Genomic DNA, 22,037 nt, shown 5'->3' on the forward strand with positions numbered 1-22,037 from the left:
AAAATAACCTACTTTTTTCCCTTAGGATTTTCTCTATTTGGAGGAAGTAATGCTTTATATTGGAGATAAACATCTAAAATTAGATTTTCTGTTTTAGTATGTGGATGCGTTTTTCACCCTGTAATTCGAGAGCATTTTGAGAAAATGTTTGCACGTAGGAACTGGTTTGGGAACCGATCAACAGTTGAACATAATGCATATGATTTACTAATGGTCGTAAGGCATATTGGTGATTGATTAATTGGTTATAAATAATATTGATTTTTCTTTTTTAGTTTAAATTAGTATGTATGTTTCAATACATACTTACTGTTATTCACCATGTGTCACTTGCTTAGATAGCTAGCACTTAGAGTATACATAGTTTTTAGAATTTCTAATGAAGGTTTTTTGAGTAAAATGAAATGAAATGTTCAGTATTTTTAAGGTGAATCATTATATGTAGAGTTTTTATGTGTTTAATGTGTGTGGTTTTTCATCTCTGATGATGTTCTTTACTTGAAATTCTCTAACCACACTTTTTGTTACCAGGACCTCTCTATTTTGACGTTGAGTTTTGGTGCTTTTTGTCCACTGCACTAACTCCCTCACAGTGTCTGGTCTCATTCTTGCAAAGCGTAGTGGTCTGTGTATTTTCATATTGTATATTCATCAACTCAGTTTTAGACTAGATACAGTCCTGCTCAGCACTGACTTAGGGAGATGACAAATGCCAGGTTGAAATTGACTTGGACACGTGTGCCATCCTTAGATTAGCATTTGGGAGTGCAGAGCCAAACAACAATGGAACCTTTGGATTTATGAATGGTGGGGTATCTAGGACAGCATAGGTCAGTTCCTACTCCTTGGCTGGAAATTTATATAAGTATTAAAACATTTGGAAAGAATGTGTAATTAGGAACATTTCAGAGATACTGTGTGGTTTGCTCTTAGTTCTGTGCTATTTATCTATATTGTTAGTAATCAAAATAATCACTGTATTGATTATATTTGCCCCGGCTTGATTTAGATAGCAGAAATACATCTATAGGTATTCCAGTTCACTAAAAAAATTTACATTATAACCGATTTGGTAAATATTTGCTCGATTTTGGAATATCATTAATACAAAATCTATGTAAAATTATTTTGCCCTTTTCAATTCAATTTCAATACTTGAAATGTTTTTAAGACCTTGAGTTATAATTTTTTAGCTGATTACGTTGGCTATAACTAGCTTTTTAAAATAATAACCGTGCTGATTTTCCTTCAAGTGAGAGTTTAGTTTAATAATATGTCCCCATGACTTAAAAAAAAAAACTTTTAAGGAAGTAGAATCAGGTGTACAAATATGCTATATTTTTTGTATGTTCCTGAAAAGTTGTATAAAAATTCAGTTTTTATAAACCAGATCATATGTATAGAATTTAAAATAAAGGTGATGGGTATACAGATGTTTGTTAATCTTTATACTACTTTTCTGTATGTTTGAAATATTTTACAGTAAAAAATGTGGACAAATGTGGACACTAAGCATATCAGTGTACCCAGAGACTTTGCTATTTAAAGCAATATCAAAGTAAATCTTTCCATAAAAAGAATCCTCTTTGGATTAATCTGTTTGGCAAATTCAAATTTTCCCAATCTACTTAAGCAAATACACACCACCCACACCAGCAGCAAACTCCGGGCACACCTCTGTACCTCATTTTGAATGTGGTTGCGTCCACCAGAATTTCCTAAACTTCTAAATTTAAGATAAAGGCTTAATGTGAGCCTCATCATAATATCCCTTATTCTAAAGAGGAGACACCAACAGAAGGATTTGTGTTTTTGTTTTTTTGTTTTGAACCAGCAATGGAATGAATGATTCGGTAGTGTTGCCTTCCTGTTTTGAGAGAGTTGCTCTAAGATTGGATAGTCAGGGCCCGACCTGCAGGCCCTACCCCGTGGGTTCTCAGGCAGAAGGGCCACTGTCCTTTACATAGCTTTTGCATTTGTGCTGCCGTACCTGTTGTTCATTTGTACTCACCAGCCAATCAGGAGAGCGGGACTTAGAGAAAAACTAGTCAAACAGGTTTGCCCGTCTATTTAAATGGGGGGGGGGGAGCAGTGAAATTTGTGGATAAGGTCAAGGGTGAAACTATTTTAAGGAATATTAATGCTGATCACTGACTCTTAGTTTCTCCAGGGTTTTGAAAAGACTTTGGGGGCATTTGTGAGAATATATCTTCACTAGCTAGAGTGAGAGTAAAGAGAACTGAAAGAAGTAATAGGGAATTAGACCAACGTGAACAGAGGGAAAGGAAAAACAATAGTGGAGGGGAAAAAAAAAACAGCTAGAGGAGGAGGACAAGTGTTTCAGTGTCCCTTCTAGGCTTTGTGTAAGCCTTGATCTGAGAATGAATTAAAACAAGCGAACACCTGTGGTCTTCAATATCCAATATAGGGAATACTCTACTAGGTCAGGGCTGAGGCCTCCAGGGAATATTCGTGGGAAAATGTTGTAGTTACCATCTCTTAACACTAACTTTGTCTTGGAAGTATGTAGTTCCCTTGAGCAAGAGTAAAATATTACATTCATACAGCTTTTTTGTAGCTTGTAAATCTCTTACTAATACACTCTTAATATTTTATCCTCAATCTGCCCCTGAGCGCCGTCCAGTAGGGAGTCCTATTTTACAAACCATGACCTGGGGGTGCGGAGCTCTCAAGTAATTTCTGGAGGTCACTAGAACAGTCCGTGAGGGTTCGATGTTGGAACACAGGCTTCTTTCCTAGAGCAGGGCCCTGGAGATACAGCTCACCACCTGCTGAAACCGGGACCTCAGTGAAATGACCTTTAAATAAGTCTTTCTTTAGATCCCACCAGAGTCTCCTTACCCACTCATGGAGATTTTCTTCCCCTTTACCCTGAGATGGTTGGCTATTCACGCTCATGTATTGCGTTTTTATTTATAAATAGATGATACAGATTTGCAAGTCTAGCGCTGAAGTATTAGGTACTCCTTCTTTGTAGAGTCTTGACAGATAATTACATGTATTTAGTTTTTTATTTTATATTTATATCTGAATATAAGCACGTCTGATGTCATGAAACAGTAATTGGAGAAACAAATGATCTGACTTAGGAGGCATTTGAATTGCTCCCTTCCTCCCCACCCTCAGATAAGACATTTTATACCAGTTAATTCAAAGCACCAGTCCAGGCGGAGTTCTTTTTTCCCTCCTTTGTGCTTATTTCCTCCTTTGGTAATTGGCAAAATTCTCTGGTTCGAAATGTCTCCTTTTCTGTCTGCTTCTGGGCAGGGCAGTAGGAGCGGGGATAGGAATAAGAGCACATTTTGAGGAATCTCTTCAGCCAAACTAAAAAGAAAATAAACACGTTTGGTAAGACTGTTTGTAAGAAATGATGCCTGACTCTGCTATTTGCCTGCTAAAAAAATTTTTTTTTAAATTCTTAAGAGCACTGAGAGGTAACTATGTTATTTTGATCAGTTAGACCTTAGCATATGCTTAGGAATATCATTTTTTGTTCAGATTTCACAACTATGCAAAATATACAGAAACAAGTTCCTCTGGCTGTCCTGCTCCTTCTGCTGTTCCACTCTTTCCTCCTACACCTTCGGGCCCTTCTGGAGATAAAGTCCCTGTCTTTTGGGGGGAATTCAGCAGAGGGATCCTAGTGATTGGGTTACAGATTGGAGGGAGGGGTGTGGGTAAATGTGTGTGTGAGGGGGGGTAGAGGGGTCTGCCCATCACTAAAATAGGAGCTGGTCATTTTATTCAAATCACCCTGTATAGTAGTTGTTCAGCCTGTATATGGACCTTAATTGCCTTATGCTTTCTCATCATTATTTTTACCGGTAAAAATACTTCGGCTTACAATTTTGATACTCCTTAAATGCATTCCTGTGCCTATACTTCTCTGCCCAAAGGGCATGGCAGGGGAGACGTTTTGAACCAGACATGTTGATTCCTGGAGGTCTGTACCGTGAGTATCTGTAACGTACATGAATTAATTCAGCCATTCATTCAACAAGCAGCCTATTATATGATAGAGCTCTTCTGCCTCAGAGCCAGAATACATGGTGATTCTTAAAAATCTAGTATAAAATTTGAAAGTTTGTGTATAAAGGTTTAAGAAGGTCATTATTAAGGCTTTTCAGAAACTGCTTTGGATTTGCGTATCTCAGAATTTCAGAAAAAGTTGGTCTATTATCTGACATATGGCACTGGCCACTTTGGAGAGTCTTTATAGGCTACAGGTAAGAGATAGTGGATTAGGACCCAGGAAACCTGAGTGCTGGGTCCCACTCTGCCAGCGAGTAACTACAGACTTAGCCAGGTGATGCTAGGCAGCTGCCCCCCGGAGAACTCATTTCTTTACAAATGAGAGGATTTGGACTCAGTTACTTTAGTCTTCAAATTGGGCCTTTGACATTTTTTAAATGAAAATATATGTTTTAAAAATATTTTGTATCGTTTCATAATAAATGTATTAAGTACCCGTGTTCAAGTATATATATTATGTTTCCAAGACTAATAACAATGGCAATGCTATACGAAAGACTTCTCTGGACTGGCTTCGTTATGCTGACTACCAAGTATAGTTCTAGATGCTAAGAAGGCACAAAATTGTATTTTCACCTGTTAGTAAGGAAGCATCAGAGCAATGCGTTCTGTCTTTCTACAGAACCTACCAAACTCTTCCTCTTCTGGGGAATAATATAATTTTGCTATTTCATCTAATACCCCGTAATAACTTTCTCTTAGAGATTATGCAGGTATTTAATAAGACAGCATTGGGAAAGTTTGTTGTTTGTTCATGTGAACGTCCAAGGAATTGAATAGGGAAATATCCAGAAGTTGGTTTTTGTTTTGATTTGTTTTTGGTTATATTTGTGCAGACGTTTTTGGTTCTAAAATGTGTTTAAGATCACTTGGCAATTTATTTTGTGACTCTTAATAATGTTAATGTAGATAATGTTAAAAATCCACTTAAACTAGTGATATTAACAAAAAGATTATATTAATAAGGAAGAGAAACAATCCTGTGATATTGAGCACCTGTTTGGCTCAGTCGGTAGAACACGTGACGCTTTATCTCAGGTTTATGAGTTCGAGCCCCACTTTGGGTATAGAGATTACTTTAAAAAATTAAAATAAAATCATAAAAGAAAAAAAGCTGTTTCCCCACATGTGAATTTGTCTTGTTGTGGGAGAAGATGAAAATTTGATCTGGATCTCCTCCTCATTCGCTGTCTTCCACGAATTAGAATCCCAATAAAAGAGAATTATAAAAAGTCCTAATGAAACATGTTAAAACATTAACAAACATCAGTTTTCTTTTAAGAAAGCATATACCTATAAGCAATTAAAGTCTCATGCAATCTCATTTATGAAACTTTTTTCATTTGTTTTAAGATGAGATCAAAATAAAAACAAAGAATTTCCTTATTGTTTGTTGAATGTTGATCACATGATGCAGTTGCATGGAGATAACTGTACCAGGCTGGTCTTGAGATGAAAAGAAACCCACACTATTCCTGTATCATATGTATTTTAAAAGTGGGTATGTGATAGGGGCGCCCGGGTGGCTCAGTCGTTAAGGGTCTGGCATCAAGCCCCATGTCGGGCTCCCTGCTCAGCGGGAAGTCTGCTGCTCCCTCTTCTCCTGGCTCATGCTATCTCTTGCTATCTCTGTCTCTCTCTGTCAAATAAATAAATAAAATCTTAAAAGAAAAATTAAAAACCTGGTTATGTGATAAAGATCAAAAGTGTCTTAATGCCACTGTTTTCTTTATTAAAAAAGAAAATTGCATTTTTTTAAATTGCAAACTGTTCTCTCTCTCTGTGATTTTTGGAAATGGCGCCTGAACCAGCAGCATCAGCATCACCTGGAGTTTGTTAGAAATGCAAATTTGGGGGCCCATCCCAGATCTCTAGAATCTGAAACTGGGCAGACAGGGCCAACAGTCTTTGTTTTAACTAGCTTTCCAGGTGGTTTTGATACATGCTGAAGTTGGAGAACCACTGATCTCTGATACTAAATATAATCAATTCAGTTTTTCCATGTGATGAAAACATTTCTGATCATTTTAGGGACAAAGAAAAATTAGATCTCAATTTCAAAATGCTTTCCTGTTAATACTTTCCTACACGCACACTCTGCCCCTTAGTTTATTAAAATCAACAACCAACATGGGTTGGATTAATTGTTTACTTTTGTGTGTTTTGCTATGACTTTGGGTAAGTGCAGCCCAGTGGTTCTTAGTATTGTAATTACTTGGAGGGCATTATAAAAAAGCAAAAGAAAAAAAAAATGCTAAGACCAAAGTCTTATCCCCAGAAATTCTGATTTATTGACAAGCTAGGGGCTGGTAGGTTTTTCAGGCATCTCTAGTTCGTAAAAGCATCCCAGGTGATTATAATGTATGGTCAGAGTTGAGAGCCACTGGAATGTAGCCGTATGTTCAAAGGTTGGCTCCCTACCACATAACAGTCCCTTAAAAAGTTATGTCAGTAGATTAGGTCCTTCCATTATTTTAAGCAAATTTATCTTTCGTGTTTGTGAGCTTAGAAAATAATTTGGTTTCCAGTAGGTTACTGTATTGTTGACTGGTTGACCATGTTATTAATCCGGTTTTATTATTCCTAATTCTACTTCTTAGCTTTACCCTAAATCCTTTCTTACCCAAAGTGCAGTCCATGTACCTACATCATCCCATATCACCAGAGAGCTTAGAAATAAATAATCTGGGGCCACATACCAGACATACTGAATCAGAATTTGCATTTTAATGGTATCTCTATGAAATTTGCCTTCGCATGAAAGATTCAACATAAAGCTTAAAATTGGGGTGAGTTTCCTTTTTCTCCATTTTTTTTTTCCTTAGCATCTACTTATCTGGTCTTAACTACTTTTATGAACCAAACCATATCAATCTCATTAAGCCTATTTTTAAATCCGTTTTCTCAGTAAGTTTTTTAATTGTAAGGGATCTCCAAGACCATCTGATGTCATAGCCTTACCTGGCAGGAGAAGGAAATTAGGCACAGAAAAATTAAATGACTTGGTCCAAATTACAAACGCTAATGATCAGGGAATCCATACACGCATGCCATATATATTTTTGTTTTTTCTTGCATTATTGAGACTTCATTATAGGGTCACTTAGAATGATATTATTTTCATAATGCAAACAGCTCGAAACGTGAGCTCCCTGAAAAGACAGTCTTAGGTTACCCAAGTATGACATATATCCGAAAAACCAAAATTTTAAATACACAGTGATGTTTATTTAGATTATCTGTCTAGTGTGACACTGATTAATACTTTACTAGTACACTAATATTTCAAATTATGTTGTAATTTGCGGGTTTAGGTGATGAGAAAGTTGAATAGGTAATATTAAACTGAAAATTGAAAGGTACTGTCGTGTCCTTATAAACTCCTCAAACTGTATTCATGTGTTCCTGAGACATCAGAGGTACTTCATAACAGGACATTAAAAACATATTCTTTGGGATTGCTTGCTTGTTATTCTGAGCTCCTCAAGATCTTGAGCCGGGCGTTAGGCTTTCTGAGTACCCAGCACAACTGAGCTTTAACTCTGGTCTTTATGTCTCAGATCCACATGCCCTTTGAATCACTTGTGTTTCTCTTGATGCACGTAAGGATTGGGTTGTAGATTCTTGTCTTTCAATCTGGTGGTTGAATTGCATCAAAATCTCCAGATGCTTATTAGAAAGGCAGATTTTTGGGTCAACAGCATATGCGATGAAGAAACCCTGGAATCCGCATTTTTAGTGAGCACCCCAGGTGATTGGGTTACAAACATTTGAGGACTATTTCGTGAGATAATTAAATTTGTGTGTTTCATATAGTTATATTTAATCACTAGTATTGAGCATGAATTTGATACGTATTCTATGCAAGGTACTGAGTCGCAGTGTCTGTTGGTATCCATATCATCCTATTTTTCTTTCCCCTTTTGCTTGTTTTTTTATCTTACCTTCCCCCCTGACGATGTCGGAGCAGTGCCCAGGAGGGCCTGGGCCAGCTCTCACTGATAAGGGACTAGCATTCGGTTTCTCAGGACAGCTTCACCATCTGTACTAGATGTCTGACAAGATACTGGCAGTGTAGAAAAGTGGTAAGTGCAGCTAAAGTGGAACGCTACAAGAACAACAAAGAACAACAGAAACATTCTTTATAACCTCTCCTTCACATGGAGGTTTGCCCCTTGGCACATGTCTAAGTCCCACGTGCAGAATTAAAATTTTTGAATGGTGTTGCTACTGGTTTATTCCTTTCAGTATTTTGTGTATATAAAGAAAGATCTGCTTGTGTGGTTCCTTTAGAAATTTATGTTAGTCTCATTTTCTTTAAGGTGACGTGGCATCGTCAGGAATGTGGTATTAATAATAGAATATTTTCTATTGTGCCTTTTGATTGTTATTAGACACAAAAACAAAATTTAAAAAAATACGCAAGTGACTATGTTAGAAATTTTGACTAAAAGCTTTTGACAAGTAGCTTTGGATGGATTTATTTATTTTTAAATTTGTGAAACGGAACTCAATTTCTTCCTTTGCATTTAGTGTATTTCAGTTGTATTTCTGTAGTTAAGCGGCCCATACAATTATGTAAGTATCTGTGATTTTCCTGAATGACTAAAAACCATTCATGTGGGAAAGTGGTCGACTTTGCCAGCCTCCTGTCCTCAGTCAGGGTGTTCCCATTTCACAGTGTGATTTTAGAGGACTCCTGCCTTTCAGTAGTTTAGTTGCAAGTAGACAGTCCTCATTAACTTCAGAACACAAGGTGTTGCCCGCCCGTGAAACTAAATGCGTAAGCCTGGGCTGTTCTCTAGCAATAAAGCAGTCTCCTCCCAGTTTGCCCACAGTTACAACGTGTTTTGTTTTCAGCTTTATTTTCTTCTTCACGTGGTGGGGTAAAGGTGGGTTACACGGTTGAGGATGTGAACCTCTGCAGCATACTAGATGCTCCATCTTGCTCAGGTCCTCCTCAGTCGTCTTCTCCTTCCCTGAAATGGGAACAACTCTTTTCCTGGGCGTGGAGTCTCCGTGCACAGTGAGATCATGCTCGTAAAGCCTGGAAGGCAGGGCAGGTACATAGTACAGCTCTCTTTGAGATCTGCTGCTTATAGATAGTCGTATGTCAGGGTATAAGGGCCGAGCTTGTGCCCGTTGGCCCAGATCATCACGCTGCAATTCCACTTCCGGGAAATCCCCTCAGTTCTGGGCAAGGCAGGACGGCGGGTCACCCCAGGGCTGGACACAGAGACTCCAAATAACAGCGGCCTCGAAACACGTAGTTGAGTTGCTTCACGGAGAATAGCCGTCATGGGCGTGAGCCGGGCGGGGCTGATAATGGGCTGGCACGGCGTCACGTAAGCGGCTTTGTTGTTGCAGCATTGCTGCTTTACACGTCTGCCTGCGTGCCCCGGGATGTTAATCATTACCACGCTCCCCCTGCAGCCGCCAGGAGGGTGAAAAGTGAAACCTCTGAAGGCATAAATTAGAGATTGCACGTATCACTTCTGCCTGGATCCCACGTCCATTCACCAGAACTTACTTAAAGGGCTAAAAGGAGCTCCTAGAGAGGCTGGGAAATGGCTTCGGTCTTTCTGGCCATGAGCCAAGCTAAAGTAGAGGATTCCATTACTAGAAACAAGAGGCGAAAAGTACATGCCACCGCTGACTCTCGTATGCCTATAATGGCATCCGACAAATTCCAGCTTCTTGTCACATTGTTTTGTTATTTAATATAATGGTCATTTTGGGGGGTTAATTACATATTGAATGTGTAAGAAGTTAATAAATAGGATGCCAAAAGATCCCTAGACTTAAGGAAAAGCAGAAATGGAATCTGTACTTTGCTACTTCCTTCCTCCATCTGCAGTATGCCCATTACCCTAGAAATTTGCTCCGTAGTTGAGATGTGCCACTAACTTCGGCGCCTCAGGCAAAAGCTTTTGATTCAGAATTTTGTTGAGAAGTCAGGCAATTGATAAAATCGCATTTCATTCATTTAAGATTAAAGAAAAAGATGGGACTGTTAGTGGCAGTGCCTGTGGTGCAACTACATATCCTGGCTCAAAATCACAACCGCAGTCAATTTATTCAGTAAGTATTTATCGAGTACTTACTACGTGGTTAGCAAAGGGAATAAAGTCCTAACCTACTTTGACTAAAACTCTCCAACCTTTTGAAGATTAAATTGTGCTAGAGGATACAGAAATTAGATTTTTTCTTTTTAAAATTGAAGTAAAATTAACATTCAGTGTTATATTAGTTTTAGGTGTATAATAGTAATCGGACAATTCTACACGTTACTCAGTGTTTGCAATGTTATTACAATATTATTGACTGTATGCCCTGTGTTCTACATTTCAACTCCATGACTTAATTATTTATAACTGGAAGTTTGTACCTCTCGAACCTTTTTATCTATTTCATCCCCCCACATCTCCTTTGGCCACCACCAGCTTGTTGATTTAAAGTCCGTTTTTTTGTTTGTTCATTTGCTTTGTTTTTTAGATTCCTTATATTAGTGAAATTATACGGTGTTTGTCTTTCTCCGACTTGTTTCACTTAGCATAACGCCGTCTAGGTCCATCCATGTTGCTGCAGATGGCAAGATCTCGTTCCTTTCTATGGCTGAGTAATACACTGCATACACACCCCATCGTCATCCAGTCGCCTATTGAAGGACACTTCAGTGGCTTCCATATCTTGGCTTTTGTAAATAATGCTGCAGTAAATAGAGGGGTGCAGATATCTTTCCAAATTTGTGTTTTCATTTTCTCTGGATAAATACACAGTAGTGGAATTATTGGATCCCATGCTATTTCTATTTTTAATTTTCTGAGGACTCTCTATACTGTTTACCCACAGGGCCTTGCCCTGATTTACATTTCCATCAACAGTGCACAAGGTTTGCTTTTTCTCCACATCCTCACCAACACTTGTTATCTCTTGTCTTTTTGATACTAGCCCTTCTGACTGGCGTGAGGGGATATCCCATGTGGTTTTAATTTGCATTTCCTTGATGAATTGTGATGTCGAGCATCTTTTTGTGGGTCTGTGGGTCATCTTTATGTCTTCTTTGGAAAAATGTCTATTCAGATCCTTTGCCTATTTTTTAATCAGATTTTTTGGGGTTTTTTTGTTTTTTTTTTTTTTGTTTTTTTTTTTTTTTGGTGTTGAGTTGTAGCAGCTCTTTGTGTATTTTGGATATTAACCCCCTATAGGACATATCATTTGCAAATATCTTCTCCCATTCCCTGGGTTGCCTTTTTATTTTGTTGATGGTTTCCTTTGCTGTGAAAAAGCTTTTCATTTTTGTGTAGTTCCGCTAGTTTATTTTTTGCTTTTGTTTTCCTTGCCTGAGGAGACATATCTAGAAAAATGCTGGTAAGGCTAATTTCCAAGGGATTACTGTCCATATTTTCTTTTAGGAGTTTTACGGTTTCAGGTCTCACATTTAGGTCTTTAATTCATTTGGAGTTTATTTTTGTGGGTGGTGTAAGATAGTGGTCCAGTTTCACTCTTTTGCATGTGTCTGTTAAGTTTTCCTAACACCACTTGCTGAAAAGACTGCCTTTTCACACAAGAACCCATTGTGTGTGTTCTTGCCTCCTTTGTCACAGGTCAACTGACCGGGTAGCTGTGGGTTTATTTCCAGACTCTCTATCCTGTTCTGTTGATCTCTGTGTCTATTTTTGTGCCGGCACCATAGCGTTTTGATTACTATGACTTTGTAGTATGTCTTGAAATCTGGATTGTGATACCTTCAGCTTTGTTTTTCTTTCTCAAGATTGCTTTGGTTATTTGGGCCTTTTGTGGTTCTGTACAAATTTTAGGATTATTTGTTCTAGTTCTGTGAAAAATGCTGTTGGCATTTATTTAAAAGCATTAGTAATGATGCCTGATTAGTCTTTACTTTGATGGATTTGATTTTTGTTTATTTTTCATTTTACTGGATGGTATTTTCCTAGGCTTACTTATAAAAGGTGCTTTGAAGAGAGATGAAATTATTCTAACAGTATTTCATGTAGTACCAGGTTGACCTCTGGTGGTAGTTATGACTGATATATTTTTTCATCTTATTGCAGTCCTCATAATACTCAATGCCAAGGAAACTTAAAAGTACTGAGAATTCTAGCTGTTTAGTTGACCAGACTACATAATCTGCTTTGAGGACTAAATCATCCACTTCATTTTTCTAAATAGCTGAATTCACCGCATACAGACATGATTTTGGATTTCCCATTAGCCTTTATTTTGTTTTTCCTCTAATGGAAAAACACTGATCAATTCTTGTTTAAAATGATAGTCTGTTTCTTTTTTGAATTTTTATTCCATTCCAGTTCGTTAACATACAGTGTAATATAAGTTTCAGGTGCACAGTATGGTGATTCAGCACTTCCACACATCCCTCTGTGCTCATTTACAAGTGCACTTCTTAATCCCCATCCCCTAGGTCACTTCTCCCCCACTGACCCACCTCCCCTCCACCAGTAACCGGTAACCATCAGTGTGTTCTCTGTAGTTAAGAGCCTGTTTCTTGGTTTAATTGTTATAGTTTAGGTGCTCGCCATTTTTTTCCTATCTCGTTCATCCTCAGGTATGCTTTGCAGTTCAGCATTATTCATGATTTAACCTCAAATAGCAAAAACCAGAGAAATGATTCTTTCATGTGGTAGCTAGTGGTGATTCTCTACTTTTTTTTCTTTTTTTTTAATAAGTAGATGAAATAGTATTTTAAATAAGGTTGCTAGAGGTCTAGTAAGGTAGGAGTTATACTCTGGTATTCTAGACTACTGTTTGAGAAAATGGGGAAAATAAGGGATTCATGAAGTCTTTTTTTTTTTTTTTTAATCTTTAAAAAATCATAGTAGTATAAGGGCACCTGGGTGGCAAAGTGGGTTAAGCTTCCAGTCTCTGCGTCTGGCTCCATGCTAAGCACAGGGTACTTAAATAAAGATTCTCTCTCCCTCTCCCTCTCCCTCTGCCCCTCCCCCCAGCCCTCTCTCTTTCTCTCTGTCTCTCTAAAGTCAATAAAAAAATCTTTTAAAAAAATCTCAATACTTGTTGGGGTGTTCTGTTGTCGAATTTCAGCTGAAGTGAACCATTGAGGTTTAGGAGCAGGGACAATATAGCTAATCTATTTTTTTTCTGGTATTCTAAGGGTTTGGCCTCAGAGGGATCACTTTTGCAAATGAGTGTGTTGGATACACAGCAGTCAAGTAAAGTGCTACTCTGATATCCTTGCTGAACTAATTCACACTTAACATGTTGACTGGCTTCCCTATGGTGAGAGGTGGGCACTCTTATTAAAATTGGCATTGTTTCTTATCCTGCATGCAAGTGGAGAAATAATTTTTAATATAAAGAAGAAAGGATGGGCTGATATGCAAAATGAAATTTGTTTCGAGCCTTCGAATTCTGGATTTTCCTCAATCCTGTGACAGTGAAGTACAGTCAAGTAGCAGTAGCATCTCAGAACCGAGAAAGAATTTGGAGGAGAAAAGGGAGCATTAGTGTATAGGGTTAGAGAGAAGTCCAGTTAGATAAGTGTTGGGGGGAAAGGGCATTTGTGTGAGTATTATGAGGTACTTAGTGCCCTTAACAATGAATGTTTGGGCTGAGTGGTGGTGGAGACAATGCCAGGCTGTAACCATCTGGGGAGTAAGTGGAGCCCTGCAGTAGACATGATATTTTAAGACATTTGACTCCAAGAGTGGGAGTAAAGCTCTGGCTAAAGGGGCATGGAAATGGAATGAGTGTGTTATAAATATTATATACTTTTGGTAGAAAACTTCAAAAGCCTGGAAATACAAAAGTAGGAAGAGAAAACAAAATCCCTCAATTTGAAAATCCGATTTACTACTGATGACAGTTTGCTACTTACTTTGTGAGTCGATATAATCATTTTATGTATATAAGTGATATATATATAATTTTGTTTCTTTTATGTTATGAGCATTTTCTCATGTTAAAAATGTTTAAAACATAGTTTTGATGGTTCTATAAGACTGTATTGTAAAATGTGTAATGATTCAATTAATCCTCTTGCTGGATTCCTAGTGGTTTCTGGCTGTTTGCTGTTACAAGCGAATACAGGAATATCTTTGTACGTACATGCTGGTATTTCTGATTTAGAGTAGTTACATACATGTCAAATGATGTTCCAGTTGTTTTCCAAAACATTTGCACCAATTTATATTTTCACCGCCTGCCTAAAACTGCGTTACCATTAAAAATGATGCCCTTGCTTGGGGCGCCTGGGTGGCTCAGTCGTTAAGCGTCTGCCTTTGGCTCAGGGCGTGATCCCCGCGTTCTGAGATGTAGCCCCACACCAGGCTTCTCCGCTAGGAGCCTGCTTCTTCCTCTCCCACTCCCCCTGCTTGTGTTCCCTCTCTCGCTGTCTATAAGTGAATAAAATCTTAAAAAAAAAAAAAAATGATGCCCTTGCGAATTTTATGAAAGAAAAATCTAGTTTGTTTTGTTCAGTCATTCAGCAGACTTAAGCTCCTTGCATCTAACTGGGAGGTTGGGTTCAGACTGTGTGCATGGATGCGGCATGTCCAGCGAGCAGTGCTTTCTCTAGGGAGCATCAAGGAGGAGCCACCTCCCTCATGCCAGCGTTAGGACGGTCTTACCCTGAGTTCTCAGTTCTAATCACTCTGCAGGCAGCTTATCTCTTTATCTAGAGAACTGATGTGCATTTTGACTTTGGGGAGTAAGTGCAAAACTGCCTCAGCTTTGGGGGTGAAGGGAAGATGTGAGAGAGGGGAAACCTGCCCGGCTCCTCTTTCCTGAGCCGTTCCCTTGGTCCTGCTCCATCCACTACTCCGGACCCGGGCTTGTCCACTTACGCTCTCAGCCTTTCTGGAAGTGGTTTCCACCTCCGCGACAGGATCCTCCTCTGTGCGTTTTGGGTCATGACTTCCTCCAGTCACTTTTATTCCTCAATAAGCTATTCTTAGCATGTTTTCTAGAAATTTGTCAAAAATCCATTACGCTGATGACTGTAGCCCAGCCCACACCTCGTTTCCCCATACCAATTCTCAGTGATGTTAGGTGTTCCCTTTTTGTATGCTTTTCTATCATTTCTAAAGAAGCTTTAGGAAGAAAGGAGTAGAAACATTTGGGTTCAGTCAGTCATCTTGGAAACCTCTGCCCCAGGTATTTTAAACATTCCAAAAATATTTTATGATTATGTAGTCAAATCTAATAGTATCTGTAATAAGGATTTCTTTCATTGCTTTATGCTCAGATTGTTCTTTTCTCTTTCCAGAGATCATTTAAAGCTCAACACTTTTATTGGCTGTGTTAAAAAAAAAAAAAATTAACACTGTTCTGTCTGATTTGCTTTGGGGAAAGTCTAAGGTAAAAAATTCAGTGATTTTTTTCTCAAATATAAAGCCAATTTTTTTTTTAATAATGATTTTTTATTATATTATGTTAGTCACCATACAGTACATCCTCGGTTTTCGATGCAAGTAAAGCCAATTTTTAACATTGCATTTCAAATAAGTTATTCCTTTCTCATCTACTTGTGCTCCCTACATCTCATGTTATGTTCATATTTATTCACGGAATTCTTACAGGCTACCTACTCTGATCCGTTTATTTGAACTAGGATTCTGAAGCTAAATCCATAGTGTTTTAATTATTTTTAAAAATATGCTTTAATATTTACCTTGCTGTCCCAAGGTGATTTACTGTTTCTTTTTTAAAAGTGTATTCTCTCTTCTTGAATATTCTAACAAGTGAACATGGGTACAGTTTGATCAAATTCCAAACAAAACAAAACAAACTATCTAGTGGGATTTCATGGGGAATTTATTCAGTCTATTTATAATACGGAAAGGATTGACTTTTTCCAAATACCATCTTTCGTTAAAATAATAGAATATTTCTATACACTTAGTATTATTTCTATGTATATGTCTTTAGGGAAAGGCTTGTCATACTTAGTATAGCAAACAAATATACTTTTTAGTTCATTTTAAAGGTCCTTTATGTACTTTTTTGTTATTGTAGATGAGATACTTTCATCATGTATTATTTAAAAACAATACTTACTATTTTTATTAAGAGTAATACATGTCCTTTATAGAAAATGTTAAATTAAAATCCCTTGTTATTTACACTTTTATATGCATATTATAAGTAATATACATTTCACTTAGTAATATGCATTTAAGTTTTTTCCCTGTCTTTTAATGATTTGATGGTTCATCTTCTTTTTAGCACTGAGTAATTCTCCATTCCGGTTTATCTATCCATTTACCTTCTGGAGGACATCTTGGTTGCTTCCAAGTTTTGTCAATTATGAATAAAGCTGCTAAAAAATCCATGTATACAGGTTTTTGTGTGCACATAAGTTTCAACTCTTGTGGGTAAATACCAAGGAGCGCAATTGCTGGATCATATGTTAAGAGTATGTTTAGTTTTGTAAGAAACCGCCAACCTGTCTTCCAAAGTGGCTGTACCATTTTACATTCCCACCAGCAGTGAATGAGAGTTCCTGTTGCTCCGTATTCCCTCCAGCATTTGGCATTGTCAATGTTCTGGATTTTGGCCATTCCGACAGGTGTGTAGTGGCCCCTCATTGTGGTTTTAATTTGCATTTCCCTGATGACACATGATGTAGAGCATCTTCTCATATACTCATTTGCCATCTGTATATTTTCTTTATGAGTTGTCTAGTAAGATCTTTGGACCTTTCCAGAGTCAGGCTGGTTACTTTCTTATTGTTGAATTTTAAGAGTTTTTTGTGTATTTTGGAAAACAGTCCTTTATCAGATGTGTCTTTCGCAAATATTTTCTCCCAGTCTGTGGCTTGTCTTCTCATTCTCTTTTTATTATCTTTCTCAGAGCATAAGTTTTTAATGTTAATGAACTCCAGCTTATCAGTAGACACACTCTGATAAGTCTGGGCTAGCAAGAATCTTACCGTTTGTCGGTAGTTGTGTTAGTCACTCTGTTATCCACCACAGTGAGGTTTATGAGATTAAAGTGCTGTTGTGGTCCTACATACTTAGTTTTGTATTTGAACAACAAAGTAACACACTTGTACAAATGATGCTTCTTTGTTGGTAATTAGTAGTTTTTCATGAAGACCCAGTAGACATTGTTTTTAGAAGATATTTTGTCACACAGCTATTGGTACGTTTGCATAGTTACTTTGGGAATCTGTATATACAGAATGTATGCACTTTTTCTAACCTTATATTACTTCTGTAGCTACTAGTACTAAATTAATTTATCCACATGTTATGATTTAAAATTCAGTTCCTCAATCACACTAACTACACTTCAGCTGCTTAATATTGGATAGTGAGGATATAGGACATTTTCATATTCGCAGAAAGCTCTACTGAACAATGCTATTCTCGAACAAAAGCAGTTGTGCATTAAAAAAATCCATTTTCTATGATTTTTTTTATTTTGTAGTAATTACTGAAATAAAATATTAAAGAAGGAAGAATAGAATAAAAAGCTCAGTGAAAGGATTTGTTTCCTACTATTATTTTTGGTTTTGTGTCTTAGTTATTTATGGTAGATGAAGCAATGGTTTTGACTGTGGCTGAATGAACTGTGTTTTCACTGCTCAGCTAGATGCAAAACAGAGTGGGAGGAGTAGTTCCTGTGATTGGTCCATCAACTGGTCTGTCTTCTTGGCCATGCAAACAGTGACAGGTAGTATTAAACCACAGTAGTGAACTCTAGCTGCTGCAATAACAACAAATAAAATGTTTGCATAAATCTCATTCCTAGAATTAAGAACGTGTCTACTGAGAATCCCTAATTTTTAATTCCTTGGAATTGGAAAGCTCACCAGAGAGGCACAATAGAGAGACACTACAGTAGAGCAAAGGCCCGGAAAATTTCCTTCAAGATTGGCTATTTAATTTCTTTCTTTATTGACCTTGTAATTATAGAATAAACTTACTTGATTGCTATAGAAATAGTGTTTTCTCCAAATTTATTTTTTTAAAGCCCTCATTTAATTCAAGCATCATTTAGCATATAATAATATGCTTATAATGTGCATTACTTCTGTTTATTCTTAATGGTATAGTGTCAACTCATCTAGAAATAGTTCGAAAATTTCTCTGGAGTGGGAGGGAAAAGGCCCCTGCAAATATATAACGCATTTCGTAGTTTAATCTTGATATTGGAAGAATCGATCATTTGCCTGCTATTGATTTCTTTTTTGTTTTTTTAGGTTGCTTGCAGTGTTTGAATGTTGAGAAGGTATAGTTGCTAAAACTGCATTTAGATGGTGGGAATTTGTACCAGCAGGATGGTTAATATGTGATAATGAGTAAAAATAGATACTGATTTGGTGATGTGCATATAAATCTAATTTAAGTTGTTCCTTCAAGTAAAAAGATCCAGTTTGCACAGGTAGCTATTGTTTAGATCTTTTCTCTACTTGGAGGCTAATTTAGAATCTAAGTAAAAACTCTACTGGGTAGGGCAGGGGGAGTTGGCACACTATAGAGCCCCCACAGGTTGGGCACGTATTTCTGAAAAATGACAGAAGACAACACTATTGTACGTGATCTAGTACCGTGAAAGTGTAGAAGTGATAGGTGTCACGTGTGCAGCCGTCGTCTAACTTGCCCTTTGCACCTGAGTTACAGATAGAACACAAGGAAGTGTGGTCTGGGACATACTCGTTCATCATCACTTCTTCCATAAGCATTTACAGAGATCCAGTTAACTCTCTTGAATTTTCCTATTAAAAGTTTCTCATTTAATGCCCTGAAGTGGATAGGCAAATTGATAGAGATTATATAAATAGAGACTGCCAGGTTACATAAGGGTATTTAGGCAAAGGGGAAATTCACATTAAAGATAATTTTTCCTGTAGAAAAATGTCTTTTCTATAGAACCGTTACTTGAAAGGATTATTTTTTAAAACATAATCTTTCTTTGGTATGCTTTGGTCGTAATTAGGTATGTAACCGCTGTGATAAAATGATTTAAAAAGAGATATACATGCTAATGCACCCAGAAATACAAAATCTTGGCTCTTCTTCCTGGGATTAACGTTGATGTTCAATTAAAAGATAAACAGATGTTTCACAGATATCTCACAGCAATTATTCAAAGAGGAGAGATCTTTGGACATTCAATCTTACAGAAGTTTCAGATTTTCAAAAATCTAGTTCTCAAAAAAAATCTAGTTCTCTATTGTTGATGCAGTCGTGTGCTCTGAAATGGATACGTTTTAAATATATTTCAGTTTCTGTCAGCTTTGCTGTCAGTCTATACTTTAAAAGAATTATCTTTCAAAAATAGATAATTAGAACCAGTATTAGATACTTTTACACAGTGATCCTTAGACAAAGTATTGGATCATGAGGTACTTGGGAAAAAGTCTCTGTGATTGTTTTGAAAATAGGGATTGTACTTTGTTTTAAGTAGTTTTCTGGTTGTCATTTCAGCTATGAAGTCTTACACTCCGTATTTCATGCTCCTGTGGAGTGCTGTTGGGATAGCAAAGGCTGCCAAAATCATCATCGTGCCGCCAATTATGTTTGAAAGCCATATGTACATTTTCAAGACGCTAGCCTCCGCCTTGCACGAGAGAGGCCACCGCACGGTGTTTCTTCTCTCCGAAGGCAGAGACATCGCGCCATCTAATCGTTACAGCCTCCAGCGCTACCCAGGGATTTTTAACAGTACCACCTCGGATGCGTTCCTGCAGTCCAAAATGCGGAATATTTTCTCTGGGAGATTGACAGCAATCGAACTGTTCGACATACTGGATCACTATACCAAGAACTGTGACATGATGGTTGGCAACCGGGCCCTGATTCAGGGTCTGAAGAAGGAGAAGTTTGACCTGCTGCTGGTGGACCCTAATGACATGTGTGGATTTGTGATAGCTCATCTTTTAGGGGTTAAATATGCTGTATTTTCAACGGGCCTTTGGTATCCCGCGGAAGTGGGTGCTCCCGCCCCGTTAGCTTACGTCCCAGAGTTTAACTCACTCCTCACAGACCGCATGAACTTGCTGCAAAGAATGAAAAATACCGGCGTTTACCTCATTTCCAGATTGGGGGTCAGCTTTCTGGTTCTTCCCAAGTACGAAAGGATAATGCAGAAGTACAACCTGCTGCCGGAGAAGTCCATGTACGACTTGGTCCATGGGTCCAGTCTGTGGATGCTGTGCACAGACGTGGCTCTGGAGTTCCCGAGACCCACCCTGCCTAACGTTGTGTATGTGGGAGGAATCCTCACCAAACCGGCCGGCCCGCTACCGGAAGTAAGGTTTGCCCACCTCCTCGGTGACCTTTTCTAAATATAAAGGTCAATCGGTCAGCTTTGATTTGTGGAAGAGATGGGATTGGTTATTGTTGGCTAACGAGTGCTGCTCTAAAAAGTAGCTGAGGCCGTGGAGGCTGCTCTGCGGTCCCTGCCGTGCGGATGCGCCATTCCCCTGGAGCACGTGCCTGCTTTCGCGGAGCGTCTCTGCGATGCTGAGAGGCCGTTCGCCATACGGTCAATAGACGGGCTGGGAAATAGACTTTTGGTTAAGTAATAACTGTAGTGTGTGAGGAGAATGTAGTCAGTTAGCTTTAATGAACGGAATGGTTTTGCTTTTCCTTAACCCCGGAGCGCGCTCTGTTGTCTCCCAGAAAGCGCCATCACCGGTCTCCGCGTCTAGATCAGGTTCGCGGAAGTCAAATAAACAGAAGCCATGTGAAGAGCGGGTCTTCTTTCAGCAGTCATAACCACTAGAAAGCTTAGGTCCAACAATGAAAATGAGGTAGTAACTTCTATCAAACTCGGGAGCCAACTAATTTTTAATAAGCAACTACAACTGTATTAAAGAAATACTGCCGGTTGCGATCTCATTCAGAGATGGAATTGATTGCACTTTAGCAAAACCCTGTCTCCTAAGTCAAACCTAAATTCTTTTTCTGGTTGGGCTGTCAGCGAATCCCTTGTGTTCTTTTCTCCATCCTAGTTTGTTTTGCATTAGGTAACTCAAACTCACAGGAGCCAAACTTGTGTATCTGTTGTCGTAGGGTTCTCTTACCTCAGGCTTGCTCTCTAGGTTTAATCTCAACATCTGATGGCATTTACCTGGAAGCAGCAAGTGGTTCTATGATTTTGCTCTCTATTGAAACTATTTCTACTCTCGAAAATCTGAAAGACACACTCACAACAACTCTGCTAAATCTCTGGTCACCACATACCAAAAAAATTTGTCAGGGCCTTGTTGAAGAGCATATGCGGATGTTTTCATGTAGGTATCGGATAAGGACGATCGCTGGGCAGAATTTTCTCATGGAGAAATAATGTGACTGGAATATACAACCTGTAGACTTTTCGAATCCTTTGGAAGTACATTTAATAGGTAATACCTTGATATATTTCATCTAACATGAAAAAATAGAGCTTACCGATTTGGGGCCCACACCACCCTAGCATTTCAAACCGCTGTGGCCAGCGGAGGCTGTGAGGGCTCAGCTCTCTCTGCCATCAACTGTAAAGGATAGGAGCTAATCTCAGCTTTTCTCAGCCATTCATGAAGTTATCCAAGCCCACTTCAAATCCTTAAATATTCTCTGCCAGACTCACCGTGTGATATATTAACTCCCCTTCCTAAGGTAGCAAAAATCAGATTGAGAAGTAGCTTCTAAAAGACTTGATAAGCAAATCCGTCTTTACTCCGAGTCATTCAGAATGTGACACAGATCAGCTCTGTTCCCTCCAGGTCTTCATTTTTTCCCCGCCAGAGCCCTGCCCTTCTGCCTTGCTCCTTTTGTTTCCGTTTGGGGGCTGCCTCCCTTCTTCAGTCACCGGATTGAAGAAGGAATGGATGATGAAAAGGAATGTTCTGACGAATCTTCAGTCTCTGTACGTTTGTCTTGAGGGGCAGCAACTTGAACTACATAGCATAAGTACAGGATAATATTTTACGGTTTTTTTGTTTGTTTCTGTCGTCTACCCTTCATTAAGATGCATAGCATGGGAGAATGCTTCTTTTT

At 38.3% G+C, this 22,037-nt stretch overlaps 1 protein-coding gene across 2 annotated transcripts in view; it reads left to right on the forward strand.

Annotated features, from left to right (window-relative positions):
- UGT8 (UDP glycosyltransferase 8) overlaps positions 1 to 22,037 on the forward strand; it is an 81,329-nt gene that overhangs the window by 5,927 nt on the left and 53,365 nt on the right. For both annotated transcript variants that reach the window (XM_057310035.1, XM_026499228.4), the window contains exon 2: positions 19,482 to 20,305. In XM_057310035.1, the coding sequence (XP_057166018.1) occupies positions 19,484 to 20,305 (822 nt within the window). In that variant the 5' untranslated portion in view covers positions 19,482 to 19,483. The remainder of the gene's footprint in view (positions 1 to 19,481; positions 20,306 to 22,037) is intronic.

Source organism: Ursus arctos, unplaced genomic scaffold, assembly GCF_023065955.2.
Source record: "Ursus arctos isolate Adak ecotype North America unplaced genomic scaffold, UrsArc2.0 scaffold_11, whole genome shotgun sequence".
In the NCBI taxonomy this organism is placed as follows: domain Eukaryota; kingdom Metazoa; phylum Chordata; class Mammalia; order Carnivora; family Ursidae; genus Ursus; species Ursus arctos.